This window comes from Paramisgurnus dabryanus, chromosome 13 (genome assembly GCF_030506205.2).
Source record: "Paramisgurnus dabryanus chromosome 13, PD_genome_1.1, whole genome shotgun sequence".
NCBI classification, from domain to species: Eukaryota; Metazoa; Chordata; class Actinopteri; order Cypriniformes; family Cobitidae; genus Paramisgurnus; species Paramisgurnus dabryanus.
In genome coordinates, this window is record NC_133349.1 from 23,907,090 (window position 1) to 23,933,700 (window position 26,611).

A 26,611-nucleotide genomic window follows, 5' to 3' on the forward strand; every position below is an offset into this window, starting at 1 on the left:
AATAGTTGTTCTAGCGTCACTGCATGTGAAGAACTTTTGAATCACCTTTATTTTTAAAAGTGTACAAAACCCTTTCTGTGCAACAGAAAGATTTTGTTAGCTTCTTTAAAAAAAAATCACCTGACAAAGAACCCTTAAGCAACCTTTATTTTAAGATTGTTGAGTTATTTTTGCTGGTGAACAACACAGCTTTGCTGATTCAAACCAGCAATAAACCTGCTTGGACCAGAATGGAAATGTATGCCTGTCTAATCTCAGGTTTACCGAACCAAAGTCATTGATCAATTCACTTAAATTCAAATGTTTTTCTGTAGCACTTTCGCAATTATTGCAAAGCAACTTTACATGTGCATTTCAGAACAGACATCAGAGACATTAAAGACTAAAAAAACTGTATAAGGAAATTTTTAGGAAAATTCTGAATAGCAAAAATTTGCAATTTTTTATTAGCAAATTGTATATTTAAAGGCATGCATGATTTACATACCTTCCTTGAGGTAAATATTTCCTCTTTCATTTACATGTACATACATTTGCATTGTTTAGCAGACAATTTCACATTTGATCAGTTTTTGTGTTCAACCCCTCATAAATAATATCTGGAAGAACAGCCCCATCATCTTCATTTCTTGGCACTGCTGCCCGGTCTCTATGCAGATTAACACATCAGATTTCATGGTGTGTGGTAGTCCTAATGCCTTAATCTTAAGGTCTTGCCCTTCCCAAAAGTGTCTCCCATAACATCAAAGGGTTCAGACACACTTGCCCATCCCCACAGAGACCCCCGGCTCAGGCGTGTGTGTGTTTCAGTGCTGTGCCACTGTGCGGGGGTTTCGAACCAAACAATCTGATTATGGTACCACGACATAAATAATCACAGACCCTTTAAATGGCTTTAAACCGCCCTTGTGCTTTGCTTACATTATGTTAATTAATTCTCCGGTGCTCGTCTGCCCATTGACAGATTGCCCACTTGTTTGACTGCTCCATACAGCAGATTTAATTAAATGGGCGGACATTTTTGCGTGTAACAAATGGTTTGTTTCTCCGCAGACTGATTAGTGGAGTTCAAGATGAAATATTGATCCTCTGTCTCTGGTGCTGATGTTTATATTCACGTCACTTTCAGTAGCCCTCTGTAATGATGACAGAGAACTGATGTTCATCCGACATACAGTTTATTTAATAATCGACTTGCACCAAAATTAAATGCATTGAAAATCTTTACACTTTTTTTTTGCTGTTACCTTGCAAGCATTTTTCCACACACACAAAGGCAAGCAAACTCTGCAGGTCTTTTTACTAAACTTATTTTATTCCTAAACATGTTCACTGTCCGAATTTCAATACCAATGCTATTGCAGTTTGTGTCTCTTTGATTTTAAATTGTGCATTTTTGGAAGCATCTTTCACTGCAAGAATGACGTCTGAGCTAAAGACAAACCCTGACTCTGAATCTGACATTCAGTTTTGCATTTTATGGATCTGGCAACCCAAGGCAGAGCGAGCGAATCAGACGCCAGTGGAGATTGGCATGCGTTCAGCTGGATGTTTATCTCATTCGAGGACCACACTGAACATACTGTATGTGCCGAAGGTAGCACAGGATTAACTCTGCATTCAGTCAGAAAGTTCAATGATATAATCCCTAGTTTCCATGAATGTTGCCAGTTGTGCTTTCCAAGAACGACCAGAGTTACTGTACATGCTATATGTTATGTATTTCTGTAAATGGTCTTTCTTGAAGACTGGAAAGTCTTATTTATTAATTGGTTGTTTTATAAGAATATATTGAAATTTCATCATTAGGAGCATGCTGTAGGAGAAATCTTTGTGCCAATGTCTGACATCATTATACATCAGCACACACAGAACACAGACATCATACTGTATAAAGATTCTTAGTTTCATGCCCATTTCAATGTAAAAAGTAGCATTGTGACATCACAATTATTCTATTAAATAGCCATAATGATTAGTAAAGTAATTATAGCAAAAAAAAAATTTAATTTGATATAGAATTGACATTGAAATCAATCCAGAAGCTTTCCAATGGAATAATTAATTGGTTTCTTGAAAATTAAAGCGTACAAATATACTACATTTTGAAAAATGTATTTCTCCAATCCAATCCAAAAACAATAAACCAAAATATCTTAAAGTTAATATGGCTAATAAACATCACAGTGCATGTTTATATTATAAATGGGCAAATAAAGCTGCATGAATGGACATTACTATTAAGGCCAATTTTACAATATCTTATAAAACTTAACAGAACCATTTATTATAAAACCGCACATTCTTTCACATTTAATGACACTTTCCCCTCTTTAACTCGTTTTGGGTCTTACAGTAGTATAGCCAGACAAAGTACCAGCATAAAAATCAGCATGTGAGTTTATATGTACGCTTATATAATGAGACACTTTTTCAAAGCGGACTGTGCAGGCTGTCGAAATCTGTTACAGCTCAACTGCTAAAGGCTCGATGTCTGCTGAAAGACTTTTACAACAATTTAAAGTCTGATATAAGAGAAACCTACTGCCCTCTAGTGGTTACTGTGTGCTACCTCACCAAAACAAGACTTTACTATTTTATAAATTATAGGAAGTTTGCCTTCACCACCATATTTAATTATTTTAATCCTAATTCATAACCACCTGTCAGTCATGGCTGAAAAGCGTCATAAAACAGTTTTCCATAAAACTAAGAAATTTGTTAACCATAACACAATTTCATAATTTATTAGTCATCAATAAAATATGTACAATATTATTGAACATATAAATAACTAATCACTCTCTCACAACTACACTCTTAAAAATAAAGGTGCCACAGCGATACTAAAAGAACCAAATTATGGAGCTGGTTTTTATCCATTCTTTTCTTTTGTTGTTGTTTTGTTTACTTGTTTTTTCTTTTATGTATGTTTGCAATGTGTATGGTTATGTGGATTGTTTGTGTGGATTTTTAATGATGGTAAAGCCTTGTTAAAACTCTCTCTCTCTCTCTCTCTCTCTCTCTCTCCCTTTCTGTTTCCGTGCCTGGAGAGCATTTTCCATTGATCAATCTCAGTCTTTTTCTTTTGGCCTATCTAAGATAAAAGGCAATGACCATTTTACTCAGTACATTTCAGTCCATTCAGCTGTTTTTATTTATCATTCTTGTTAATTACTTATTTAATTATTATTGCTCTTGTCTCAACAACACTACATTTCCCACAATCCTCCCTGACCATCACTAGATCAATCTGATTTATCAGGACACTTGTTAGTCATAAAGCTAACCCTACATAAGCAGCTCTTTTTACACACATCATTGCCTGGTCTTGCTAAAGTGCTCCTATATTTTATATGCTAAAAACAACGTTATTTTGTGGTATAATACAATGTGTTCGCGTTGTTTGTGTTTTTGTTGCCCCCGAGAATGTCTTCTTCTTCTTCTTATGTTTTATGGCGGGTGGCATCCAACGTTAAGGTGCAATACCGCCACCTACTATGCTGGAGTGTGAACCAGAGTATCTCAGAGAATGTCTTCCTCAAACGCACTGATTTTGTACCAAACTAATCAATTTGAAAAGCGCTGTGTCCCTGATTGGCCAGCTAATATGTACGTTGTGATTGGCCTAATAACTCTGACGTCAGCCGGAAATGTGACGCTTCTTACCATGTTTGAAAGGTTCGCTCACAATGCAATGCTAACAGGAGTTAACTACAGTGAGTCCAAGGGGGGCAATTATGATAATGTCGGCCTATACTGCATCATTAATCTCAGGAAGTAAACTGTTGCCTACAATCCGTATGTTTGTTGTAGTCCAGAAAAGATATTTACGTTGGAGATGATAACTCGCGTCATTGTTTACTTTGGGGTTTGTACCTTTTACATATCGTTAACATGTAGGCTAATAATACACACTTACACACCAAAGGAAATGTAAAATCGCGAATCGGACCAGCTCTTTAATGCGTATTCGTTGATACTTACCTGTCTTTCCATGTTCCAATTCTTACCCATCTTCGTCTTCCTCCATCACCATCATCATCATCATCATCAGTGCTTTAGTCTAGGCTATCATCCAGACGGCAATTCATCCTCTCCTGCAAAGTCGAAAAGACTGTTACTACCAAGCAAAGTCCATCAAACAAACTCTCTCATCAACTCACCTATTGAATCATGTCCTCTGCCACTGTAAATAAATCTGGTTAAACTTGTGTTGTCATCTTCTGTCCGTGACTAGTGTTCCAGTTCAGAGGGCATTGCTACAGTAGTTGTATGCTAAACCTAAACTTGTTATTAAGCACACACTAGGTAAGAGAGAGATAGACGAGTCACATGGAGTGGAAGCAGAGAATGCAGCTCGTGCACATCATGCATCTCTCACTGCGCGCGTGAACCAGAGCACGCAGAGACAACCACACAAATCACGTTGATGCGCAACAAAGATTTAAAATGCGATGCAACCTTAAACCGGAAACTCGGACTTAACAGATACACAGAAAAATCACTCTGAATTGGACTAAAATGAGGACGAGTGGACGAACCGGTGAGTGTCATTTTTTATCTAAAAACTTTGCACTTTAAAGGGTTTGGTATCAGTGCTTTTCAAGTTCTATATAAAAGAGTTCATTAGAGTTCATTCAATATTGAGTTCATTACATCGCAGAACAAAAACCGATACAGAAACACATGTAGGCTTTTGTAAATAAGAGTTTCAGTTGCAGTAAATGCACAAATATTTCACTCTCTATATCCAAAATAAATTTGCACCCATTGTGAAAATATTGAGTGTAAGAAAGTACATAAAAATGAATAAGTGCTCGTTGTTAGGTCATAAAGATCTATTTTGTAAGTTGATAAAACGTTGTGAATCATCAAGTTGACCTGAGAGGAGGTCAAGGTGAAACTTGACATTTTAATCAGGGCTCATTCACAACAGCTGATATCACAGTACAAAATAAGGATTAATATAACATACTTTAAAGGGTGGTAGCATGCAGAAGATCTGTTTACTTTACTGAAGCCCTATACTTAAGCAAATGTAACAATGTTGTCAGATTTATTAAGTAAAAGAAAATGTTCATTAGCTGTTGACACACAAATTGTGCTTTTTTACAGTTATAAAAAACAGTAAATAAAGTTATTATTATCTATATGTTTTATGATCTATTCTCATAAGTGTGGTAGGCAAGTAAAGGTACAGTTTAAGCTGCATTAACGTTTTCAGGAAACACATGAAAAGGTAGTTGAATTGTAAATGTCTTTTTGTTTAAGATCAATACAACTGCCCTGAATTAGATGCACTACAAAGAGGATTTTCATTTCATTTCTTTATTTTCATCTGTAGTTCATAGAGATTAACCTCAAGGTCATTGGGTTTAAGAAGCAATTATTTTCTTTAGCTGCACAATGTAAAGATGCTAAATCTGTCAGGCTGCAGTGATTTCTGTAAAAATGATGACATTAAGATCTTTCATTAGGAGTATCACTGTTATATGTAGTTACTTAAAAATGAACACTTAATTTGAAACTCAAGGATTACCCTGCATCTGTTAAAGGAATAGTCTACTCATTTTCAATATTAAACTATGTTATTACCTTAACTAAGAAGAGTTGATACATCCCTCTATCATCTTAGTGCGTGCAGGTAAGCGCTGGGGCTCGCTGCGACACTTCGATAGCATTTAGCTTAGCCCCATTCATTCAATGGTACCAAACAGATATAAAGTTATTAGTGACCAAACACATCAACGTTTTTCCTATTTAAGACGAGTATTTATACAAGCAAGTATGGTGGTACAAAATAAAACGTAGCGCTTTTCTAAGCGGATTTAAAAGGGTAACTATATTGTATGGCGTAATAGCACTTTTGGGAGTACTTCGACTCGCCTGAAAAGTCCGCTCCCCTTCTCCCTCTCATAATGGGAGAGGGAGAGTGTTACTGCGCCGAGTCGAAGTACTCCCAAAAGTGCTATTCCGCCAAACAATATAGTTCCTCTTTTAAATCCGCTTAGAAAAGCGCTACGTTTTATTTTGTACCACCAAACTTGATCGTATAACTACTCGTCTTAAATAGGAAAAACGTTGATGTGTTTGGTCACTTCTAACTTTATCTCTACCATTGAATGAATGGGGCAAAGCTAAATGCTATCGAAGTGTTGCAGCGCGCTCCAGCGCTTACGTGCACACACTAAGATGATAGAGGGATGTATCAACTCTTCTTAGTTAAGGTAATAACATAGTTTAATATTGAAAATGAGTAGACTATTCCTTTAACAATATTTCTTTCATTTTTATAACTTATGTCCAATATAATTTTATTTACTATTCCCATCTTTTTTTCTCTTCATTTTTTCACAATACATTTTACAATGTGTTCTAAGTTATGGAGTGAAGCAGGGCGTCATCCTAGAACCAAACGCAGGTCGCTTGTGAGGCGTCTGGTTCTGACATTCATGTGCAATGTGTGTAACGAAAGATACTTATTTTAAAGTCAAAATATTGAAAGTTTATAGTATAACTATTGTTTAACGTATTTTATACTTAATTTTATACTTATGTATAGAACTCAAAAATACCCAGATGAAAATGAACCATGCTTTTACTATAGTAAAAGTGTAGTAACCATGTTTCTTTCATTGGACTAATAAAGTTAACATTTGTACAGCCACAGTATTACTACAAATAAGCAAGAGGGTCAGTGTGGTTAAACTCCTTGCTCCTGCACGCAATGGGTTGTGGGCAATATTAGCCGTTAGAGTGTGCATTGATCTGCACTTCGAATTCTAACCGGAAATAGTAGACCATCCGGGTATCTTTGGGATACTCATTTCAACATACTACGATTTGGGATGTACTAATTCTAGTTTTGAATACTATTTAGGACGGATAGGATGTGAATTGGGACTCTATGCGGGCAACCAAAATGGCCGCTCTGGCGATGGAAGTCCTGCCTAGCAGTTAAAAGAACAAATCATCAATTGATAAAGCATTTGCCAACCTGTGTGCATGCGCAGTAGCTGAAATGGCCTTAAAGGGGTCATATTGTGAGACTTTTTAAGATGTCAAATAAGTCTTTGGTGTGAGTGCATATGTAATGTTTTAGCTCTAAATACTTCTCAGATAATGTATCACATGTTAAAATTGCCACTTGGTAGGCCTGAGCAAAAGTGTGCCGTTTTTGAGTGTGTCCTTTAAAATGCAAATGAGGTGATAAAATGCAAACACTGATCGCAATGATGGTGGTTTGTTGCAATTGAAACTCAATTGTGCTGTCAATTATTTTCTCTCTCTCTTTCTCTCTGCAAATGGCAGCGCCGTGGTTGAATAGTGCAGAATAAGGGGGCGGCATTATTGTAATTGGCCTTGCTACCCACCTCACAAAACAGGCGAAAACTGAACGACCTAATTATTGCATGCTTGTAGAGAATGGCTTACCCAGTTACTGGGTTGTTCTTTTTCATGTTTTCTAGATTGATAACAGCACTAGGGCCCCAATTTTAGCACTTAAAAAGCTATGACCCCTTTGATAATAGGTGTTTTAGAGCAATTTAGAAACAAAAGTAATGGTAAAGTTTAATTGTTGATCAGAAATAAGTGGTATACCCTTTGTTCTGTATTGTCCTGATTCCTATTGTAAATCTCATTTCTGTATGTGCTGTATCTGCAGCAACAGGCAGTTTTAACCAAATTCAAGACTCCTCTGTATATATATGTGGTATCACAACACTTTATTAGCTCCTGGGATTGAAGTGTTGCTGTCGCAGCAGCAGTGGAGACATCCGCACAGAAACCAGAGAGACAGAAAGATGTTTGAGGAGAAGGGTGATATCAGCCAGAGGGATTTTAGCAGAGACATATGTCATAATGCACAAAAAGATGGACAAAATCATTTTTGATAGGAAAAGGCTGCGATCTCTCTTAGGATTAAGAAAAAGAGTCATTATTGAGGCACTTGAGAAAGGAGCAAATGACTAGATGAAGATCTGTTTAACACAAATCTATATTAAATAGGACTCTTTTCACTTCTTCACACACAGGTTGTTTTGAGATGCTGTAGCTGATAATTTTATTTAGTTTATACTTTTTCTTATTACTCTTGCCAGAATTTATTTCACAAACAAACTCATCTCATGCCTCTGGTGTATTTAAACAAAGAATGAAACTGAAAAAGAAATAGAAATTGTGGGAGGGAAATGGAGAGGGATCGAGCTGCAGCCATGTGAATGCAAACACAGGGCATGAAGGAAGATTTTGTGGCCCCATTTTGTGCATAGGGGAATCAATGAGGCTATGGATTGGTTGTGCAGAATGTGGGCTGTTGTATTATTGTGTATTTTATCAAATATAATTATTTGATGCAATTCTATAGTTTGAACCATCTGAACACACTTCTTGTTTTTCATTGATAAAGTGTCAGTAGTGTTTTAGCAGTTTGAATTGCATGTGCTGTCAGTAAAGTATAATGACATCACACTCGCCCAGTCTGAATGACATTAACACTGTGATGTAATAATAGACTACACTGAGCATTTTCTGATTCAAGATTATCCCCATGAGATTTATGAGGTGAAACACAGAGCATGTGTGAGAGGAAGATATGGAAAGGTTATCCACTGTACTGAATGTTATTGAAATGATTTTCATAGTGAACCTTAATCTGCCTTCATAACACTTGAACATGGACATATAATCAGCAAGAGACATAGAAAGACCAGGAGAGATTGACAACAGGATGGGTAGAATGATGCAGGTTCAAACAGGCAGAGAAAGTAAACAACTTGTGTTAAATCTCCCAAAAATTAAATAGTTCACCTTAAAATCATCATAGATGTATATGACTTGCTTTCTTTAGCTGAACACATTTATAGTTACATTAAAGGGGACATATCATGAAAATCTTTTTCTATGATTAAGTGCTATGGGTACCCAGTGCTTCTATCAACCTAGAAAATGTGAAAAGATCAACCCAGTAACTTAGTTTTGGTAAACCATTTTCTGCAAGCATGTGAAAAAATAGGCCATTGAAATTTGGCTCCCCGTGTGATGTCAGAAGGGGATAATACCGCCCCTTAATCTGCACTATCCAACCACTGCACTGCCATTTAGTGCAGAGATCAGCTAATTTGCATTCAAAAGGACACACCCAAAACGGCATATTTTTGCTTACCCCTATAAAGTAGCAATGTTTACATGCTATAATAAATTATCTATATGATATTTTGAGCTAAAACTTTACATACGTACTCTGGGGACATGAAAGATTTATTTGACATCTTAAAAAAAGTAGTAATGGCACTGAACAGGGGCTGCATGATTTTTAAATGAAATATCTCTCTAACCCTGTTTTGTAGTCTCAGTGCTGAATTGGGCTTCATCTCACAGACTTTGATAGTCTTCTGTTAAAATCAGTCTGTGACATGTACAGCTTTAAACAAGCGTGACACTGCTGATCTGGGTCTTTGACAGCCATTATACAAGCATCCAAATATCACTCTGACCTTGACCTGTAGAGGTCTCATATCTGACACCTCTGAATGCTGCACACACCAAGGGTAGGATCAGGGTGTTAGTGTAGTAATCAGTTCATATAAGTGGCATGGGAGATTTCAGCACACACCTTCAGCGTGAAGACAAGAGAGAGAACAAGAGAGAGAGAGAGTTTGACACATGCTCAGTCGATACATGTGATGAATACCAGTGAAGTTGATAACTCCACACTGTTTGGGTTGAGTAGTTGACAAATGCAAATAATTAAAAACAAATCACTATTGGCAATTGAGAAATAACAAAGATTTTAGGTTGAAATGTATGTATATTTGTAAGAGTTTACTTTACAGTATGGATTCCCATGTAGCCTCTAAATTTATTATAACTACAGTGTCATAACAATAGTAAGACTATAAATCTGTATAAATAATAATAATAAAGTATATAAGTATGATGTGGCTTTCTGTCAATGATGTATTTACAGCAGTGCTGGTTTATGTGTTAATCAATAGGTTCAGTGCTCTAATGAGATTCAGGCAGACAGAGATAAATTGAACACACACACGCACAGAGAGAGAGAGCGAGAGAGAAAGAGAGAGACCTATAGGTTAGTTGTGTGGTTGTTTGGAGAGGTCACAGGCTGGTGGTGAAATGAGTACACAAACACATGCTGTCCAGATCTCTAGTGATAGCCACTTGACTGTACATGGATAAAAAACAAAACCTGTGAGCAAAGCCTTTATAGCTTAAAAACATGCCCCCTTTTCTATTTAATAATTATGTTTTTTTATTAGATTTTATTTTTGTTTATGAAATGTAAAATTGCACAGACATCGTTTTCAAAACTAGGATAGGCCGGGCTACAAGCATATTGGTCTGTTTAGTACAGCTGGATGGTTTGTGGTTCGCAAGGTAATTTTTAAAGGAGTTTGTAAATTGATGAAAAAAATATCAATTAAAGTTGAATCATAAAATGTAAATAAATAATTTTAAAATTGAACGAAAATCTAAATAAAAGACTGCATGTCCAACCCAATCTCAAGGCAAGTCGTGTTATAGTCCCGAAATATTTGATTAAATTATTTGTGTTCATGGACACAATTTTTCGCTTTTTGTGCCATTGAGCAAGAATGTCTTTTTTTGTCACTCAGCACAAATTTGTATAAATAGTTTTTTCTTTTTGATGTCATTTTATGTATTGTTTTTTCATAGTTTTTTCCTATTTTTTTTTACCATTGTTGCTTAGGTTAGAACGACTTTCTGTTACATTTCAGACATCCTAACCCAAATCCCAAGCGAAAATAGTTTTAAAATCAGAAAAAAACATGTAGAAACCAATACATAAAATTACATGCTAACCCTAACCCCAAATCTAACCCCAAGCGACAATTATTTAAAAATATGAAAAAATCAATGAGAAAACTAAATATGAAATGACACGAAAATGAAAGTCGTGCCACGCACACGAAAAACTATTCATAGAAATTTGTGCTGGGTGACACAAAAAGACTTTCTTCCTCAATGGCATGAAAAAAAGCGGAAAATCGTGTCCATGAATATGAATAAATTAAACAAATATTTTGTGACTATAACACGACTTGCCTTGAAATTGTGTTGGCATGTCATGTGACCATTACACAAACTCATGCAAAATGGACAGATGAACTTTTTATGTTCCAATAAAAGAAAATTACCAGATGAAGGTAACAGATAATAATAACAATAACTATGCAAAAACCTACTGATAAACTTTAAAATAACTTTAAAATATTTTAGTTAAACATGCAAATGTGCTATTGAATTATTGAAACTTTTATTTAAAATCTCAGGAGGTACTAATAATTTAGGTCAAGAGGGTTTGGCTGACCAAAAGTTTGAAGCCTTGAAGTCTGTGCTTGCTGGCTGGAAGAGAAACCCATAATTTTTAGACAAAAACAAAAGACACAGAAGAAAACACTACCAGCATTGATAATTATCCACATATTACATTTACTGTACATTCAAATATGTAAAAAGTCTCCTTTGACGAGAATAACCAGACATTTGAAGCATGTTTGCAATTCAGCTTACATGTTTTTGTCTTATTGTGCATTTAAATTTCATGTGAACTTTTATTCACTCTCTCTAGGAGTTAACGGAGACCATGATGACCTCACTGCACATGTGACTCATGTATCCAGACTCATGTATGAGGAACGTGACAGGCGCCTGCTTGAGTTATATTTGCTCCCGTGAAGATATTTAAAGATGAACCCTTATGTCACCTCTCACTTTGGAAAAGTTGTCTTTCTTCTTTACTACTTGTTGATTTGGGTTTTTTCTCTCTTTTCATTCTTTGCATCTGTACAAGGAATTTTCGCACAAACCTGTGCTAGATGCACTTTTCTCTTACGTTCAGCCTTTTCTCTTTCATTCAAGTTTTTTTCAAAAGAGGTGAATGAAAAGGTAACATTATATATCCTTCCCAGTCACATTTTTTATCAAATACATACAGACACATGAAATACTCCATACAGCCCTTACATTATTTCTTTTTTCTGGCTTAATGTTCATTTTAGGAATATGTCAACACTGTTTTTCTACCTAAGATTATTCTAAGGTAAATCTAAATTGTCACAGAGACAGCCAATGAAAAGAAATTTAAGTGTCTGAAGAGGTCAAGGTTCATAATTCATTTTCATGATAAACTTCCTTACTGTAGTATATCCATTTTTCCTAATCAGATTTTCACTTATATCACATGAACTTCAATCAGAAGTGTTTTCTATCACAAAATGAGACTGTCTTTCAAAGGAAACCAAACTGGACATGCAAACAAGACGGTGACACTTATAAATGTCACTCATAACCGATTGAACTGTTTGGACTGGTCCTGCTTCATGGTATTATATGCTTTCACATGGACACAAATTCATTAAGTCCACAATTTCAAAAATACTGAGCATACAACCATTACAAGTGTTCATATTAACCGCATGTCTCTCTTGTGTCTTCACATCCATCCATTTAAATAAGGAAAGGTGAAGAGGTCATAAAGGGAAAGATTGGTCTGTATATGCATGTTGTTATTTTATTATATATTAGATGTAATGTGATAGATGCATTTTAATGCATGTGGAACCCATTTCCATACATGTTTTAAAGCTTGATTTGTGTCATTGTTTTAGATGTTTGCTTTATGTTGTATAGGTTTTCCTTCTGCATTCTTATAGTTGGCTTCGCCTTTTGTGTTTGTGCCTTTCAGCTGCTTAATTTCTTATTGCTATATATAAGTTGCATAATTTAGCATAAAGCAGCACCTTCTGTTTTCCTCACATCCCACCATCTGACCTGATCAAAAAGTGTATAGTGTTTGTTTATTAGTAAAAATGTTTATCTTATTATATTTACTGCATCCAACAACCTTGGAACTTAAGAGAATCATCCTGGCTGTCTGGATTCAGGCTGATACTGGTTTTATATACTGATAGTTTGACAGTTACGCATTGTGAAGAGTTACCAGATACAGAGAGTTTCAAATGTCAGAGATGATGTCTAGTGTGATTGTCCTCCATCTCTGGACAGTGATTGGCTGCCGGGATTTGAATGACAAACTGGACCTTTTCGTCTTTGAGTGAATGACATCGATTTTGGATATATCTATATAATTCTGAGAGTCCTCTCAAAACCACATTTTTTACACTGGATTTATTTGGCACACTATCAAACTGAACTTCTTTTGACTTTATTTGCATCTTTCGTTATTGGTTGTTATGCTCTAAATCCTCTGTAGTAAAAATTTTAACAATACAAACATCTGCCTTAATGGGGGCTGCTCGAGTGAAGCGACGCTTCAGTGCGGTCGTGGACACTCCTTTGGACGAGGAGGAAGTCATGAGGTTGGCTCAAAGTGATGACGTCACTTCGCCCTCCATGAGTGAGCCTCCATCTTCCAACTGCAACGGGAAAGTACTTAATCTTCACCGTTGCAACGGAGGAAGGAGTGGAGAAAGGGACGACGATGATGAAGATGATGATGATGGTGGAGAAGGAGGAGGAAGGAGAGGAGGAGAAAGGTGTGGCCCAGTGCTCAGGGGTGAGGCTGGGGCAGAAGGGAGGTGGGAGAAGATAAGACCATCATCCTCACCTTCTCTCTCGCCCTCGCCGGCCCGTGATCGCCAGTGCCGCCAGCCCCGCCGGCGCTTTGTAGGCAAGGACGGGCGCTGCAACGTCACTTTCGTCAACATGAGCGACAGGGGCCAGCGCTACCTCACCGACCTATTCACCACCTGTGTGGACATCCGCTGGCGATGGATGTTCGTGGTGTTCACCCTCTCCTTCTTGCTCTCCTGGCTTCTCTTCGGTTTTGCTTTCTGGCTCATCGCCGCCGCTCACGGGGACCTGGCTCCCCCAGCATCATCTTCACCTTCATCTATTTCTTCTTCTCTCGCTCCTCTGGAAGCTGAAAGGGGTTACGGTCCAGCAGTGACAGAAGAGACGGAGGAACACTGCTTTCAGCAGGTGAACAGTTTCATGGCAGCGTTCCTCCTCTCTTTGGAGACGCAGACGTCCATTGGCTATGGCTTCCGGAGCGTTACGGAGGCCTGCCCCCTGGCGGTGCTGGCTGTCGTCTTGCAGTGCATTGTGGGCTGCATCATCGACGCTTTCATCATCGGGGCGGTAATGGCTAAGATCGCCAAGCCCAAGAAGCGTAATGAGACGCTGGTGTTCTCGAATATGGCAGTTGTGGCCATGAGGGACGGGAAACTCTGCATGATGTGGCGAGTGGGAAACCTGCGCAAAAGCCACCTGGTCGAGGCCCATGTACGAGCACAGCTCCTGAAGGTGAGTGGTAAAGTCAATAGTTTTGAATTATTATCATATTTATGCACCACACATGATACTTTGTTGTCAGTGACAGTACAACAGGAAAGAAATAAGGTTGAATGAACACAGCAGTGAGAGAGAATAAAAGAGTGGAGTGGACATCTGGACAGCTGGTTTGGTAATGAGGGCTTGTATTCAGTCTCATACTAGAGGTTTATAAGATTTAAAGAGTGGATTACTTTAACAAAACCATTGTCTCTCTAATCTACCAAGTGCGTATGTGTTTATATGACTTAACTCTCTGATTGATTGTATTTGTAGTCTGCCTAAATCTTTTGAGTTTGTGTCATTGCTTATGGATTTTGTTGATGGTTTTGCTATGATTTGCATTGTACAGGTTCTGGTCATATAATTGCAATATCATCAAAAAGTTGATTTATTTCACAAATAACATTCAAAAAGTAAAACTTGTATATTATATTTATTCATTACACAGACGGATATATTTCAAATGTTTATTTTTTTTATTTTGATGTTTATAACTGACAACTAAGGAAAATTCAAAATTCATTATGTCAGAAAATTAGAATATTACTTAAGACCAATACAAAGAAAGGATTTTTAGAAATCTTGGCCAACTGAAAAGTATGAACTTGAATAGTATGAGCATGTACAGCACTCAATACTTAGTTGAGGCTACTTTTGCCCGAATTACTGCAGCAATGGAGCTTGGCATTGAGTCGATCAGTCTGTGGCGCTGCTCAGGTGTTAAAAGAGTCCAGGTTGCCCTGATAGTGGCCTTCAGCTCTTCTGCATTGTTGTGTCTGGCACTGTGTGCAGGTGCCAAGTCCTGCTGGAAAATGAAATCTGCATCTCCATGATAAATTTGGTCAGCAGAAGCATGAAGCGCTCTCAAACTTCCTTGTATACGGCTGCGTTGACCTTGGACCTCAGAAAACACACTGGACCAACACCAGCAGATGACATGGCACCCCAAACCATCACTGACTGTGGAAACTTTACACTGGACCTCAAGTAACGTGGATTGTGTGCCTCTCCTCTGATTTCCAATGGAAATGCAAAATTTACTTTCATCAAAGAACATAATTTGGACCACTCGGCAGCAGTCCAGTCCTTTTTGTCTTTAGCCCAGGCGAGACGCTTCTGACGCTGTCTGTTGTTCAAGAGTGGCATGACACAAGGAATGCAACAGCTGAAACCCAGGTCTTGCATACGTCTGTGCGTAGTGGTTCTTGAAGCACTGACTTCAGCTGCAGCCCACTCTTTTTGAATCTCCTTCACATTTTTGAATGGGTTTTGTTTCACAATCTACTCCAGGGTGCAGTTATCCCTATTGCTTGTACACTTTTTTCTATCACATCTTTTCCTTCATTTCGCCTCTCTATTAATGTGCTTTGACACAGAGCTCTGTGAACAGCCAGCCTCTTTTGCAATGACCTTTTGTGTCTTGCCCTCCTTGTGCAAGGTGTCAATGGTCGACTTTTGGACAACTGTCAAGTCAGCAGTCTTCCCAATGATTGTGTAGCCTACAGAACGACACTGAGAGACCATTTAAAGGCCTTTGCAGGTGTTTTTAATTAATTAGCTGCTTAGAGTGTGGCACCAGGTGTCTTCAAAATTGAACCTTTTCAAAATATTCTAATTTTCTGAGATACTGAATTTGAGATTTTCCTTAGTTGTCAGTTATAATCATCAAAATTACAAGAAACAAACATTTGAAATATATCAGTCTGTGTGTATTGAATGAATAATAAATAAATAAATCAACTTTTTGATGATATTCTTATTATATGACCAGCACCTGTATGTGAATGAATCGGAGAATGATGGGAAATGTATTTACATTTATGCATTTGGTAGACGCTTTTATCCAAAGCCACTTAGAGTGCATTACAAGTTAAAACCCATGACCTTTAGTACTGCTAATGCAATGGTCCATCACTGAGCTATACAGAAGCATGCTTAGCTATACGGTACCTGTAATTTACTGATAAGAAAAATCGTCTCGGTTACGGATGTAACCCTCGTTCCCTGAAGGAGGGAACGGAGACGTCACGTCGTGACCGACGAATTGGGAACTCGCTTAGAGAGACCAATCTGCTTCGTTTACTACTAAAACGCCAATGAACTTGGCATTGAGATATTTGCATAATGCTGGCGCCGCCCCGCCAGGTGCCTTTATAAGCAGCAGGTGCAAATAGGGAAATTAGCTTCTTTTCGCTGAGAAAGCCGGGAGAAAGTGACCGGTCGATAAACAGCAGGGAGCAGCCCTGTGGCGACGGGACGTGACGTCTCCGTTCCCTCCTTCAGGGAACGAGGGTTACATCCGTAACCGAGACGTTCCCTTTCAGTCGGTCACTACGACGTCACGTCGTGACCGACGAATTGGGAATCCCTACCAAAACGCCACTGAGGGCTGACCTCTTCCAGTGTCTGCGTAAAGCCCTCCGGTTCCACTTAAGGAGAAGGAGAATTAGGTTTTAAGGCAGAAGGCCGGGCACTAGATGTTCCTTTAACCCCACAGTAGTGCCAGCGACTGGGAAGCGCCCTATCTGAGCGGAATAGGGACGCTGCGGAAGCCACCGCCCCATTATGGGCTATTGGTGGGCGAAAGTCAACCGTAGTTGAGGTAAAAATGACAGCCGTGGCTGTGTAAGCAAAGCAGTGCTCTGCTAAGGGAAACGTGGGCTGGTAGGATTAACCCCACGGAATAATACTCACAAAGGAACCCGTTGGGACACAATGTGGAGCCCAAGCCAAACACGTAGGTTCGTAAGAATACAGCTAGTGAGAGGCTGACAGCCAATGCTCCGCAACAAAGGCTGCCAAGGCATCGGAGGAAGAGCAATTCAAACCATTACGCATTTTTGCTCTGATGGCCTTCCATACTGAAACTCAATTAGGAGCCCCAGTTGGAGGCTGCAAGCCGACCTGCGAGTCTGCTCTCCGTGCCCTCCCTGGTGAGGAAAGAACACGAGAGGATACAGGCTCGATACGAACACTGTAAAATCTAATGAACGTATTAGGTGTTGCCCAACCAGCAGCTCTACAGATGTCTGTTAGCGAGGAACCACGAGCGACAGCCCAAAATGAGGCAACACTCCGTGTGGAGTGCGCTCTAAAATTAAGGGCAAGAAATACCCTGAAGATTATAAGCCAGGGCGATAGTATCAGCTATCCAATGAGACATCCTCTGCTTAGTGACAGCTTTCCCTTTCTGCTGGCCACCATAACAAACAAAGAGCTGGTCTGAGGTCCTGAGGCTTTGCGTGCGAACCACGTAGAGTCGCAGTGCGTGTACGGGGCACAACAAAGCCATGGTTGGGTCTGCGTCCCCCGGGGGCAGCGCTTGCAAGCTCACCACCTTATCTCTGAAGGGAGTGGTGGGAACTTTGGGCACGTAGCCTGGTCTGGGTCTCAGTGAGACAGCAGGACCAAACTAAAGCACGAATCGTCAACAGAGAATGCATGTAAATCCCCTACTCTCTTCATGGAGGCCAATGCTAGCAGGGTCAGAGTTTCATTGACAAAAAATTCAGACTCGCAGACTGCAAAGGCTGAAATGGGGGACCTGAAGGGCTTCAGCACCATGGACAGGTCTCAGGAGGAATAGAGGGAGGGCGCGAGGGTTTTAGCCTGCGAGCGCCTCTTAAATGTAATAACCAAATCATGCTGGCCCACTGATCTGCCGTTGATAAGTGAGTGAGTGACGAGCAGAAATAGCGACGATATCAACTTTAATGGCGAAGGGACAGCCTACCATCTAACCTATGTTAAAGATATAAAAGCACAATGTTAATGGGCATTCTCTGGGGTCCTCGCGTTGCAAAGAGCACCAGGTGACGAAAAGGTTTCATTAAGCGCGTAAGCCCGTCTGTGGACGGTGCTCGAACCGCGTTGATGGTGTTAGATACCGTTTGCGATAAATCACCTAAACCTTGCGGGCGCTCAACGACCATACATGGAGATCCCACAGGTCGGGGCGCGAGTGCCAATGTGCCCCTTCCTAAAGAAAGAAAGTCCTTCCTCAGGGGAATCCGCCAGGGAGGGCTGTCGCGAGGAGCATTAACTATGAAAAGCAATTCCCAGTCGTCCAGTACGGACGATTATTAAAAAGGCTCTCCTCGTCCTGCCTGACTTCGCACAGGTCTGCGCGATAAAGCTCACTGAAAGGAATGCGTATTTACGCAGCCCCCGCGGCCAGCTGTGTGCCAACGTATCCACGCCGAGGCTGCCCTCGGTTAGTAAATAAAAAAGGCAACAGTGGGTATCGTCCGGCGACGCAAACAGATCCATCTACGCACGACCGAACTTCTTCCAAATTAGCTGGACCGTCTGGGGGTGGAGTCGCCATTCGCCGGGGGCGCAGCTCGGGAAGCACGTCTGCCGCTGTATTGAGCGACCCGGGATGAAAATGGCACGAAGGGACCTCAGATGCTTCTGACTCCAAAGGAGGAGATGACGAGCGAGATGCGACAGGTGACGAGAGCGCAAAACCGCCTTAACGGTAAATAACGCAACAGTCGCAATGTTATCGGTGACGGCTAATACATCCTTCCCTCGCATCTCCATAGCGGAGCGTACAAGTCCCAGATATACAGCGCACCGCTCACGGCAGTTGGGGTGCTATGCACACCCCTGAGACTGCAAGCCCGTCATACGTGGCTGATCATCCCGTGCTGAGGGCATTGCAATATACAGAATGCCAGGAGACCCCTCAGGGGCACATCTTCTATCGGAAATGCCGGGTCTACCACGGGGAAAAATTGAGATGACACGCAGGTGTAATGTTTACACGGTGTATGTCGGTGTGCCACGCTCTCCTCGAGACTCGATCGTAAGCCAACGCTGAAGCGGTCTCATATGAAGCAGCTCGGGCGGTGTCACAGCCGCAGCATGCTGTCATATGTCCAGGAGCTTCTGAAATTGTTTCAGAGGGACCGCGTACTTCCCTCGAATTAAACCGAGGCAAGTCAGAACTGACTAGGTTGCGCGCTCTTATAAAACACGCCAATTAGTCGATCGAGTCTTATTTCCATACTGAGAAAAAGGATCCTCTGCACGGGGCAAAGTTGCTCTTTCCCAGTCGACCTGAAGACTTAAACGAGCGAGATGCCGAAGCATTAACTCTCTGTGTTCGCGCACGTCTGCTAAGAACGGGCTATTATAAGTCGACGTACATAAAAGCAGAATGCGAACAACGCTCTCTCTCTGATATTTTAATGCCGTGACTAGCACATGGAGACACGGAGAGAGAGAGAGACAGCTCGAATGGTGTACTCAGTATTAATATGCCCACCCCACGACGCAGAGCAAAAAAACGGTCTAAAGCGAGGGGAGATGGACACATAAAGTACACGTCTTACAGGTCTAAGGCTGCAAACCGATCTGAATATTGAAATACGAGCCTCGGCGTTATCATCCAAAAAGAACACCTTCGTAGAGCCGGTGCGTAAATCAAATCGATCGTAACCCGCCGCGTATTTTGGGTACTATGAGATAAAGGCTGGAAAAACCCTATCATCATCATCTCGGTAAGAGGGACCGGCTCGAACATCCTTCGCCAACAGGATATCGACTTTTGCACGCAGTACATGTGCATCGGACGCTTTCACCACAGTGAAACGAAAGCCCGAATTTTGGGGAGTGCCGGATTCGTAACCGAGGCGGATCGTGCGTAAAACCCAACGAAACGGGCTGGGAACTGAAGCCAAGCACCCAGGCACCATACGAGGAGAAATAACGACACTACCGAAGTACCCGCGGTGGGGCAGCGAAGCGAGACAGGTGGGACTGCCGGTGCGTCTGCTGTGACAGCATAAACATCTACAGTATGTGTGTGTGACACTGACCTGAGCCCGCTGAGGGTAACGGTCATCTGGTCTCCTCTACGGAGAGCGCAGACTCCGATGAGGGTGCTGGTGGTCCGGTCTCCTCAGCAGAGAGCTCGGACTCCTCAGGTCACCCGCTGGCGATAGAGGAGAGGTAGGGGAGCTGGTGTGGACCCGCTCACGGCTCTCTCGATCCTCCGGAGACCTAGAGAGGGAAGAGGAATGCACTCTTATGTGTGGTTAAGTGGGTACCAGCCGAACAGCCGGTGGAACATATGCAAACCAAGGATTTTCCACCCGACCCTCTATCGGGGGAAGGAGCTCCATCTCCTGAAGAGTGATCCTCTGCCAATCCGGGTCGCCCTTCACTGGCCACTTAAATTCCCGAATTTCACGGGAAGCGGCTAAGCGGGCGGGGCGAGCTGCTGACGACCGGTTCCCCTGCGCTGCCGAGATGGGGTCCGAGGAGGGGAACGGAGGTGGTCGCCGCAGGACGCCGACGGCGAGAGGCAGACTGAGGAGCCAGCGTGGTGGACCAAGGGCAGCTTTCCTTCGCCGGGGCATGACCTAGGAGATCGCCTCAGTCTGCGCAGCGGAGCTGTACGACTCCACGGCCTCGCCGAAGAGGCCGGTCTGTGAGACAGGAGCATTAAAGAAGTTGTTCTCGCCTGCGTCCGTCATGTCAGCCAGACACAGCCAAAGGTGGCGATCTTGAACCACTGTGGTGGACATCGCACGACTGAAGGTCGCGGTCTCCCTCGTAAATCCTTGGTGAGCCTGCAGCAACGTTATTGCGTGCAGGGCCGAAGCCGCCTCTCCGGCATGCCTGATGGGCAGTGTCCATAACCGGACGACTGTCTACAAACACGGGAGGGAAGGGTTGGGTGGTCCCTCCAGGAACGCATCCCGCTCCACTGAAGGGGTCCCCGCCCTTAGCGGCTCCGTTGGTGAGGGAGGTGAGGGGTGAAAGCTGAACGGCCGGACGGCCGCAAATCACGTCAGCTCTTCGTGCCGTCGGGAAAGAAAGGCACAGGAGGAGAGGACCGAGAGGCCCGAGCAGCTCCGAAGTACCAATCATGTGGGCGGGACGGTTCGGGCGGAGAGGGGTTAACCTTTCCAACTCTACCGTCTCCGCCGCTCGAGCGGGCACGGCCGCCATCTCCGGAACGATTCTGCCTCGGAGGAAAAATGGACACCCCTCTGATGCTGCAGAAGTGACGGGACCAGAAGGAGGTCCAATGGATTCGGCAGACATCGTAGAACACGACTCTGCAGTCTCCACCGGAGCCTCAACCGGCTGAGGATGAGAAGGCCGGTAGGTGGAGGACGCATCCTCCGTCCTACTCAGCGTAGTGACGCGAAGGGCGCCCTGCGAGCGCTTGACAGCCCAACCATGGCGGCGTCAGCACTGCAAAGGCGCGGACAGCGTTCCCGTAGAAACGACAGTTGTCTCCGCAATCCAAGAGGGTTATGCTCTCACAGAGAGAACAGAAACTCTCCACGAACGCAGCCCCGGAGTGCTCGATGCCTGAGCACGAAGACAGCGCTCGTGACCGTCACTGGAACCCTATACTTCTCGCATCCAAGATCGCACGGGCGAAAAGCTATCCTGAAAAGGACGCTGATCTCTGCATATACGAGAGAGTGGCTGCCTTTAAAAAGACACAGAGCTCTCACGTATCACTCTTTTAGGGAAATCACTCTTTAGGTGCTCAGCTGATGATGCGCACAGGGAAGGCAACGCACACACTAAACTCAAAACAAAAAAGATGCAGAGCCGTGGAATACTGCGAGCGTCCGCTGTGTTAGTACTGCTTGTCAATCAACTTCAGCAACCGTTCCCAGAAGAGCAGAGAGTAGCTTCTCAGTAGCAGATAAAGCCGGCTTTCGAAGCGAAAAAGCTAATTTCCCTATTTGCACCTGCTGCTTATAAAGGCACCTGGCGGGGCGGCGCCAGCATTATGCAAATATCTCAATGCCAAGTTCATTGGCGTTTTAGTAGTAAACGAAGCAGATTGGTCTCTCTAAGCGAGTTCCCAATTCGTCGGTCACGACGTGACGTCGTAGTGACCGACTGAAAGGGAACCAATGTTATAGAGTGTAAACTTCTTTTGAATTCAAACAATTTTGGAGCACACCGGGTAATACCACCCGGACCCCTGGTTGAAGGCCCATTTGATAAACAATTAAATGATTTTAAACACTATGGGGTACTTTTGGAATGATCCAAGTCCAAGACTAAAATGCATGGTTGAGCTATCTTAACACATTGTACTGACATATCTTAACATATATAAGTGCCATTGTTTTGTTGCAAGATGCATGAGTACTGTTTGTTTGTAAAAACTACTTCAATGTCCTAATATAAAAAGGCCTAGCCCTGAATTAATCTAAATCCTGTTCAGGAAACTGCCCCTATATCCTGTAAAAATGTTATATATGGTCTTATAATATAGACCTTAAAATATTGATATTTAACATTTTCTGTAGCCACGGTTGACCCCTGAGGGCGAGTTCCTGCCATTGGACAATGAAGACATAAATGTCGGCTTTGACACTGGAACAGATCGCATCTTTTTGGTGTCGCCTGTGACCATCGTGCATGAGATTAATGAAGAGAGTCCATTCTTCGAGATGGACAGACGTACACTAGAGGGAGACAAAGAACTGGAAGTGGTGGTAATTCTGGAGGGCATGGTGGAGGCCACAGCCATGACAACCCAATGCCGATCTTCATATCTGGCCTCTGAGATCCTCTGGGGTCACCGTTTCGAGCCTGTGCTCTTTGAGAGGAAGAACTGCTATCAGGTTAGATTCAGCCAAAAACAAAATTGATGTTTCTTTCAATGCACTGAAATTATATTGCAAGCTTATGACTTGGCTTAAGCAATTTCTTGGCCTTGCTGATATGGGTTCAAGTTTGCAGCACTCATCTTGTTTTAAACTTGTCTTCCCGTCCTCTAGGTGGACTACTCCTACTTCAACAGGACATACAAGGTTACGGACATGCCCACCTGTAGTGCTAAAGAGTTAGCAGAGAGACAATACATCTTGGGATCCCGTTCCTCTTTCTGCTACGAGAACGAGGTGGCTCTGCAGCTCTCCTCCTCTGTCTCTCCCTGCCTTGACCAGTACTCTCCCTCCCCCTCGTCTGCACCCTCTCCGTCACCTTCTTGCGTACACCCCACACCTCCACCCCGACAGGACTCCTGTAGTGAGCATCCACATATACACTGAGCCATGTGGCTGGAATCAAAGGGGAAAGCAATGGTCAGGGTAAAAGAGAAAGAATGGATACGGGCCAGAACGCTGGGAGGAGTTAGAATTGGGGGTAGGGAGAGAGCGAGAAGATCAGAATAGAGACAAAGGGCTGGAAAGACAGACTTGGTCGGGGGACGGAGGCAAAGAGAGTCATAAAGGAACAATGTAAGACCTTGGGTTGATAAATGACAATAGATCTTACTTACGACAGAGAGGGGTGAGAAAAGACAAAAAGCACAAAAGATGGAGAGTAGGGGAGTTAAATGGGCTTTTCACTGCCTTGGGACGTAGAGACTGATAAAGGGTTGGATTCACTAAATAGTGGTGCATAAAAACCTGCATCCTTTTTGATAACCATCTACAATCTAGTTTTACTAGGCTATGTGCAAAAATGTTTCACACCTCATTTTATTTACATTAGGATTCAGGTTTTTTATTACACATTGCTCTGTAGGTATTTCTGTGCATTGTATATTAGCGGGAATATGGTAATTCAAGCTATTATTTAATAATAAAAACCATATGGTACAAGCAGGTAAATTGCACAGTTAGTTTTAATTGCACACTCATTTGCATAATCCCTTTATTGGAAATAACAAATGTTGGTGCAATTCATTTTTGGTTAATTTCTCAGAGATTTTCAGATTCTTGGAGCTTTTTAGAGAGGAAACCTTTAGGTGGGGTTGTTATTGAGTCAGAATACAGGGGAATGTAGAACCACAGGAGATGCAGGTCAAACAGACTGAAAACAGACTCATGAAACAGATCAAATTCAACTGATCTGGGAGAGTGCAAGGGAGAAAAGAGGGATAGAGAGGTCATTTTGACGAGAGGAGGGCTGCGACACCGACCCAGTGAGCTGAATGGACTCGGCAATCAACATTCAGACTGCAGTTGCTCCAGCATGTACCTGACAAAGTCACAACAGTGGCCACTAGTGGCTGCAACCAGTAACTGATTTTAGAGCAGTGGTTGTTTTCAAACTTTTCAACTTAAGGACCCCTTTGTATAGGGTGCATTTATTTGTAGAAATTTCCTTTCGAATATAACCTGCAAAGCCAGTATTTAAGATATTTCCTTTTTTGAAAATCTGACTACTTGTTGCAATAACTTTTGTGTCTTGAATTAAAGTCTAAGTAGCTGCTAGAGCCACTGCAAACCAAGAAACTACTGAAAATCTGCAGCATTTTCAGGTTTCTTAAACTGTATGTACTATATTTTTTATTGTTTAGGACCCTGTCTGTGAAATCCAGGCTAAAGTCTCATAATCAAATTATGAGCATCAAAGTTTTTGATCTAATCTTACTCAGTCAATAGATATCAAGGATATATTTTTATATAATGTTTTTACAGTATGTATGATGATTTTATTTAGAAAAAACAATCTAAAAATGTTGGGTTCTTTTCAACCCAGCGTTTGGGTCAAAAAGGGACGAGCCCAGCACGTTGGGTTGTAATTTAACCTTTAGGTTGTTTCAACCCAAAATGCTGGGCTGTTTTAACCCATTGTTGGGGCAAAAATAAACATCTCATTTTCTGGGTTAATATAATCCCACGGTTGGGCTCCATTTTGAACCAACGCTGGTTTGTAAATAACCCAGCTTTTTTTTTTAATGCAGTAAATCACAAAAAAATCATTTAGCTGGGGTTCACAGTCATGGTCACATTTATTCAGGTCATGTACTGTATCATGATACACAAAGTCTCCATGTTACCACCACTTGTGTTTAGCACATTCACTGTAACAAAATATAACACATCCACTGTTTAGACATACGCACTCATTCTTTATTAAAGAGCACCTATTGTCCCATTCACGTTTTTACATTTTGTTTGGTGTGTAAGTGTGTATTAGTACATGTTAACGCTATGCAAAGTAAACGATGATGCGAGATATTGTCTCCAACGTAAATCTCTTTTCTTTGACTACAACAAACACACGGATTGTAGACAACAGTTTACTTCCTGGGATTGGTGATGTAGTAAAGAGCGACATTATCATAATTCCTCATGCTTCTGTAAGTTAACTACTGTTAGCAACCGAATCTTTCAAACATGGTAAGGAGCGTCATATTTCCAGCTGACGTCAGAGATATTCAGGCCAATCACAACGTACAGATTAGCTGGCCAATCAGGGACACAGAGCTTTTCAAATCCATGCATTTCAGGAAGAGAGTGAAATCTGAAGCTACAAAAATGTACGGTATGTGGAAAATAATGTGTTTTTTAACCATAAACCACGCAAACACATTGTATTATACCAAATACACAAAATAGCATTGTTTTTAGCAATGAAATAGGTGCTCTTTAATACTATTTTGCCAATTTTAGAAACTGTGTTATAACAAAACTGTGTTTTAACTATTCACTGTTTAAAAGATGTCACCAATGTAAAAAAAATCTTCGTTGCACACAATTTTTAAGTCTAATGAATTAATTGACTAGTGAGGAGTTACCATAAATGATAAAAAAAACGTATTTCTAAAATAAAGTTATAGTCAAGAAAGTTTAAATGAATTGTAAATTCAAGTTGCTTGAACTTAAAAAAGTGCAACAAGGATTTTTTTTACAGTGTAGAATGCTTTGCACAGTGCACCCTATAAAAAACTTAATTAGGTGCCACCTGTGAAGCTTTTTAAAAAGTATAGAAGGAGTCCACATATATGCTGTGCATTTATTGGCTGAGTTTCATTTTCAGACTCTTTATTATGTTGACAACTTATGTCTTCAAAACGATAAGCATTTAGATTTAAGTTTTATGATCCACTGTAGAAAGTGAAAAGTTGGAATTGGTTACACATAAAAAAGTACAAAAAAGTTCATTCAACTTATTTTATAAAAAAAATACTTTAATTTTTTAGGTGTTACCAATTAAAGTACTTTTTTTAGTTTATCCAACTTTTCATTTTTTACAGTGTACATAAAACGGTCAACAGTTTCCAAACCTTGACTGGACTGAAATGTTTTTATAGATCCCTTCACGGTTCACGTCACAGGCGGTTCCCACTGCGCATGTCGGGGTCAGAAAAGTCATTACATTAGATTGAGTTGCGTATTATTCGGTATCCTCAAAAATGCCTACTTACGTCGTGGGCTTTGAAAATCGCACCAGGTCTTCCGTTAAGTTTTCGCGATTCATGCAGAATATCAAAAACCAAAAAAATACAACATCTGCGGCTGCAAGCAATTAACGTGTAGACTGA

General features: G+C 41.2%; 1 protein-coding gene across 3 annotated transcripts; it reads left to right on the forward strand.

Annotated features, from left to right (window-relative positions):
- Positions 1 to 4,413: 4,413 nt before the first annotated feature.
- kcnj14 (potassium inwardly rectifying channel subfamily J member 14) lies at positions 4,414 to 26,163 on the forward strand. 3 transcript variants are annotated; one of them, XM_065261359.2, is made up of 5 exons: positions 4,414 to 4,546; positions 11,618 to 12,371; positions 12,510 to 14,313; positions 22,638 to 22,955; positions 23,112 to 26,163. In XM_065261359.2, exons 3-5 carry the CDS (start codon positions 13,294 to 13,296, stop codon positions 23,382 to 23,384), a joined length of 1,611 nt encoding a protein of 536 aa, XP_065117431.1. In that variant the 5' UTR covers positions 4,414 to 4,546; positions 11,618 to 12,371; positions 12,510 to 13,293; the 3' UTR covers positions 23,385 to 26,163. The 3 variants fall into 3 exon arrangements, with proteins under 3 accessions (XP_065117431.1, XP_065117430.1, XP_073667745.1); XM_065261358.2 differs by having other exon boundaries at positions 11,618 to 14,313; XM_073811644.1 differs by lacking the exon at positions 4,414 to 4,546 and having other exon boundaries at positions 11,482 to 14,313.
- Positions 26,164 to 26,611: the final 448 nt, after the last annotated feature.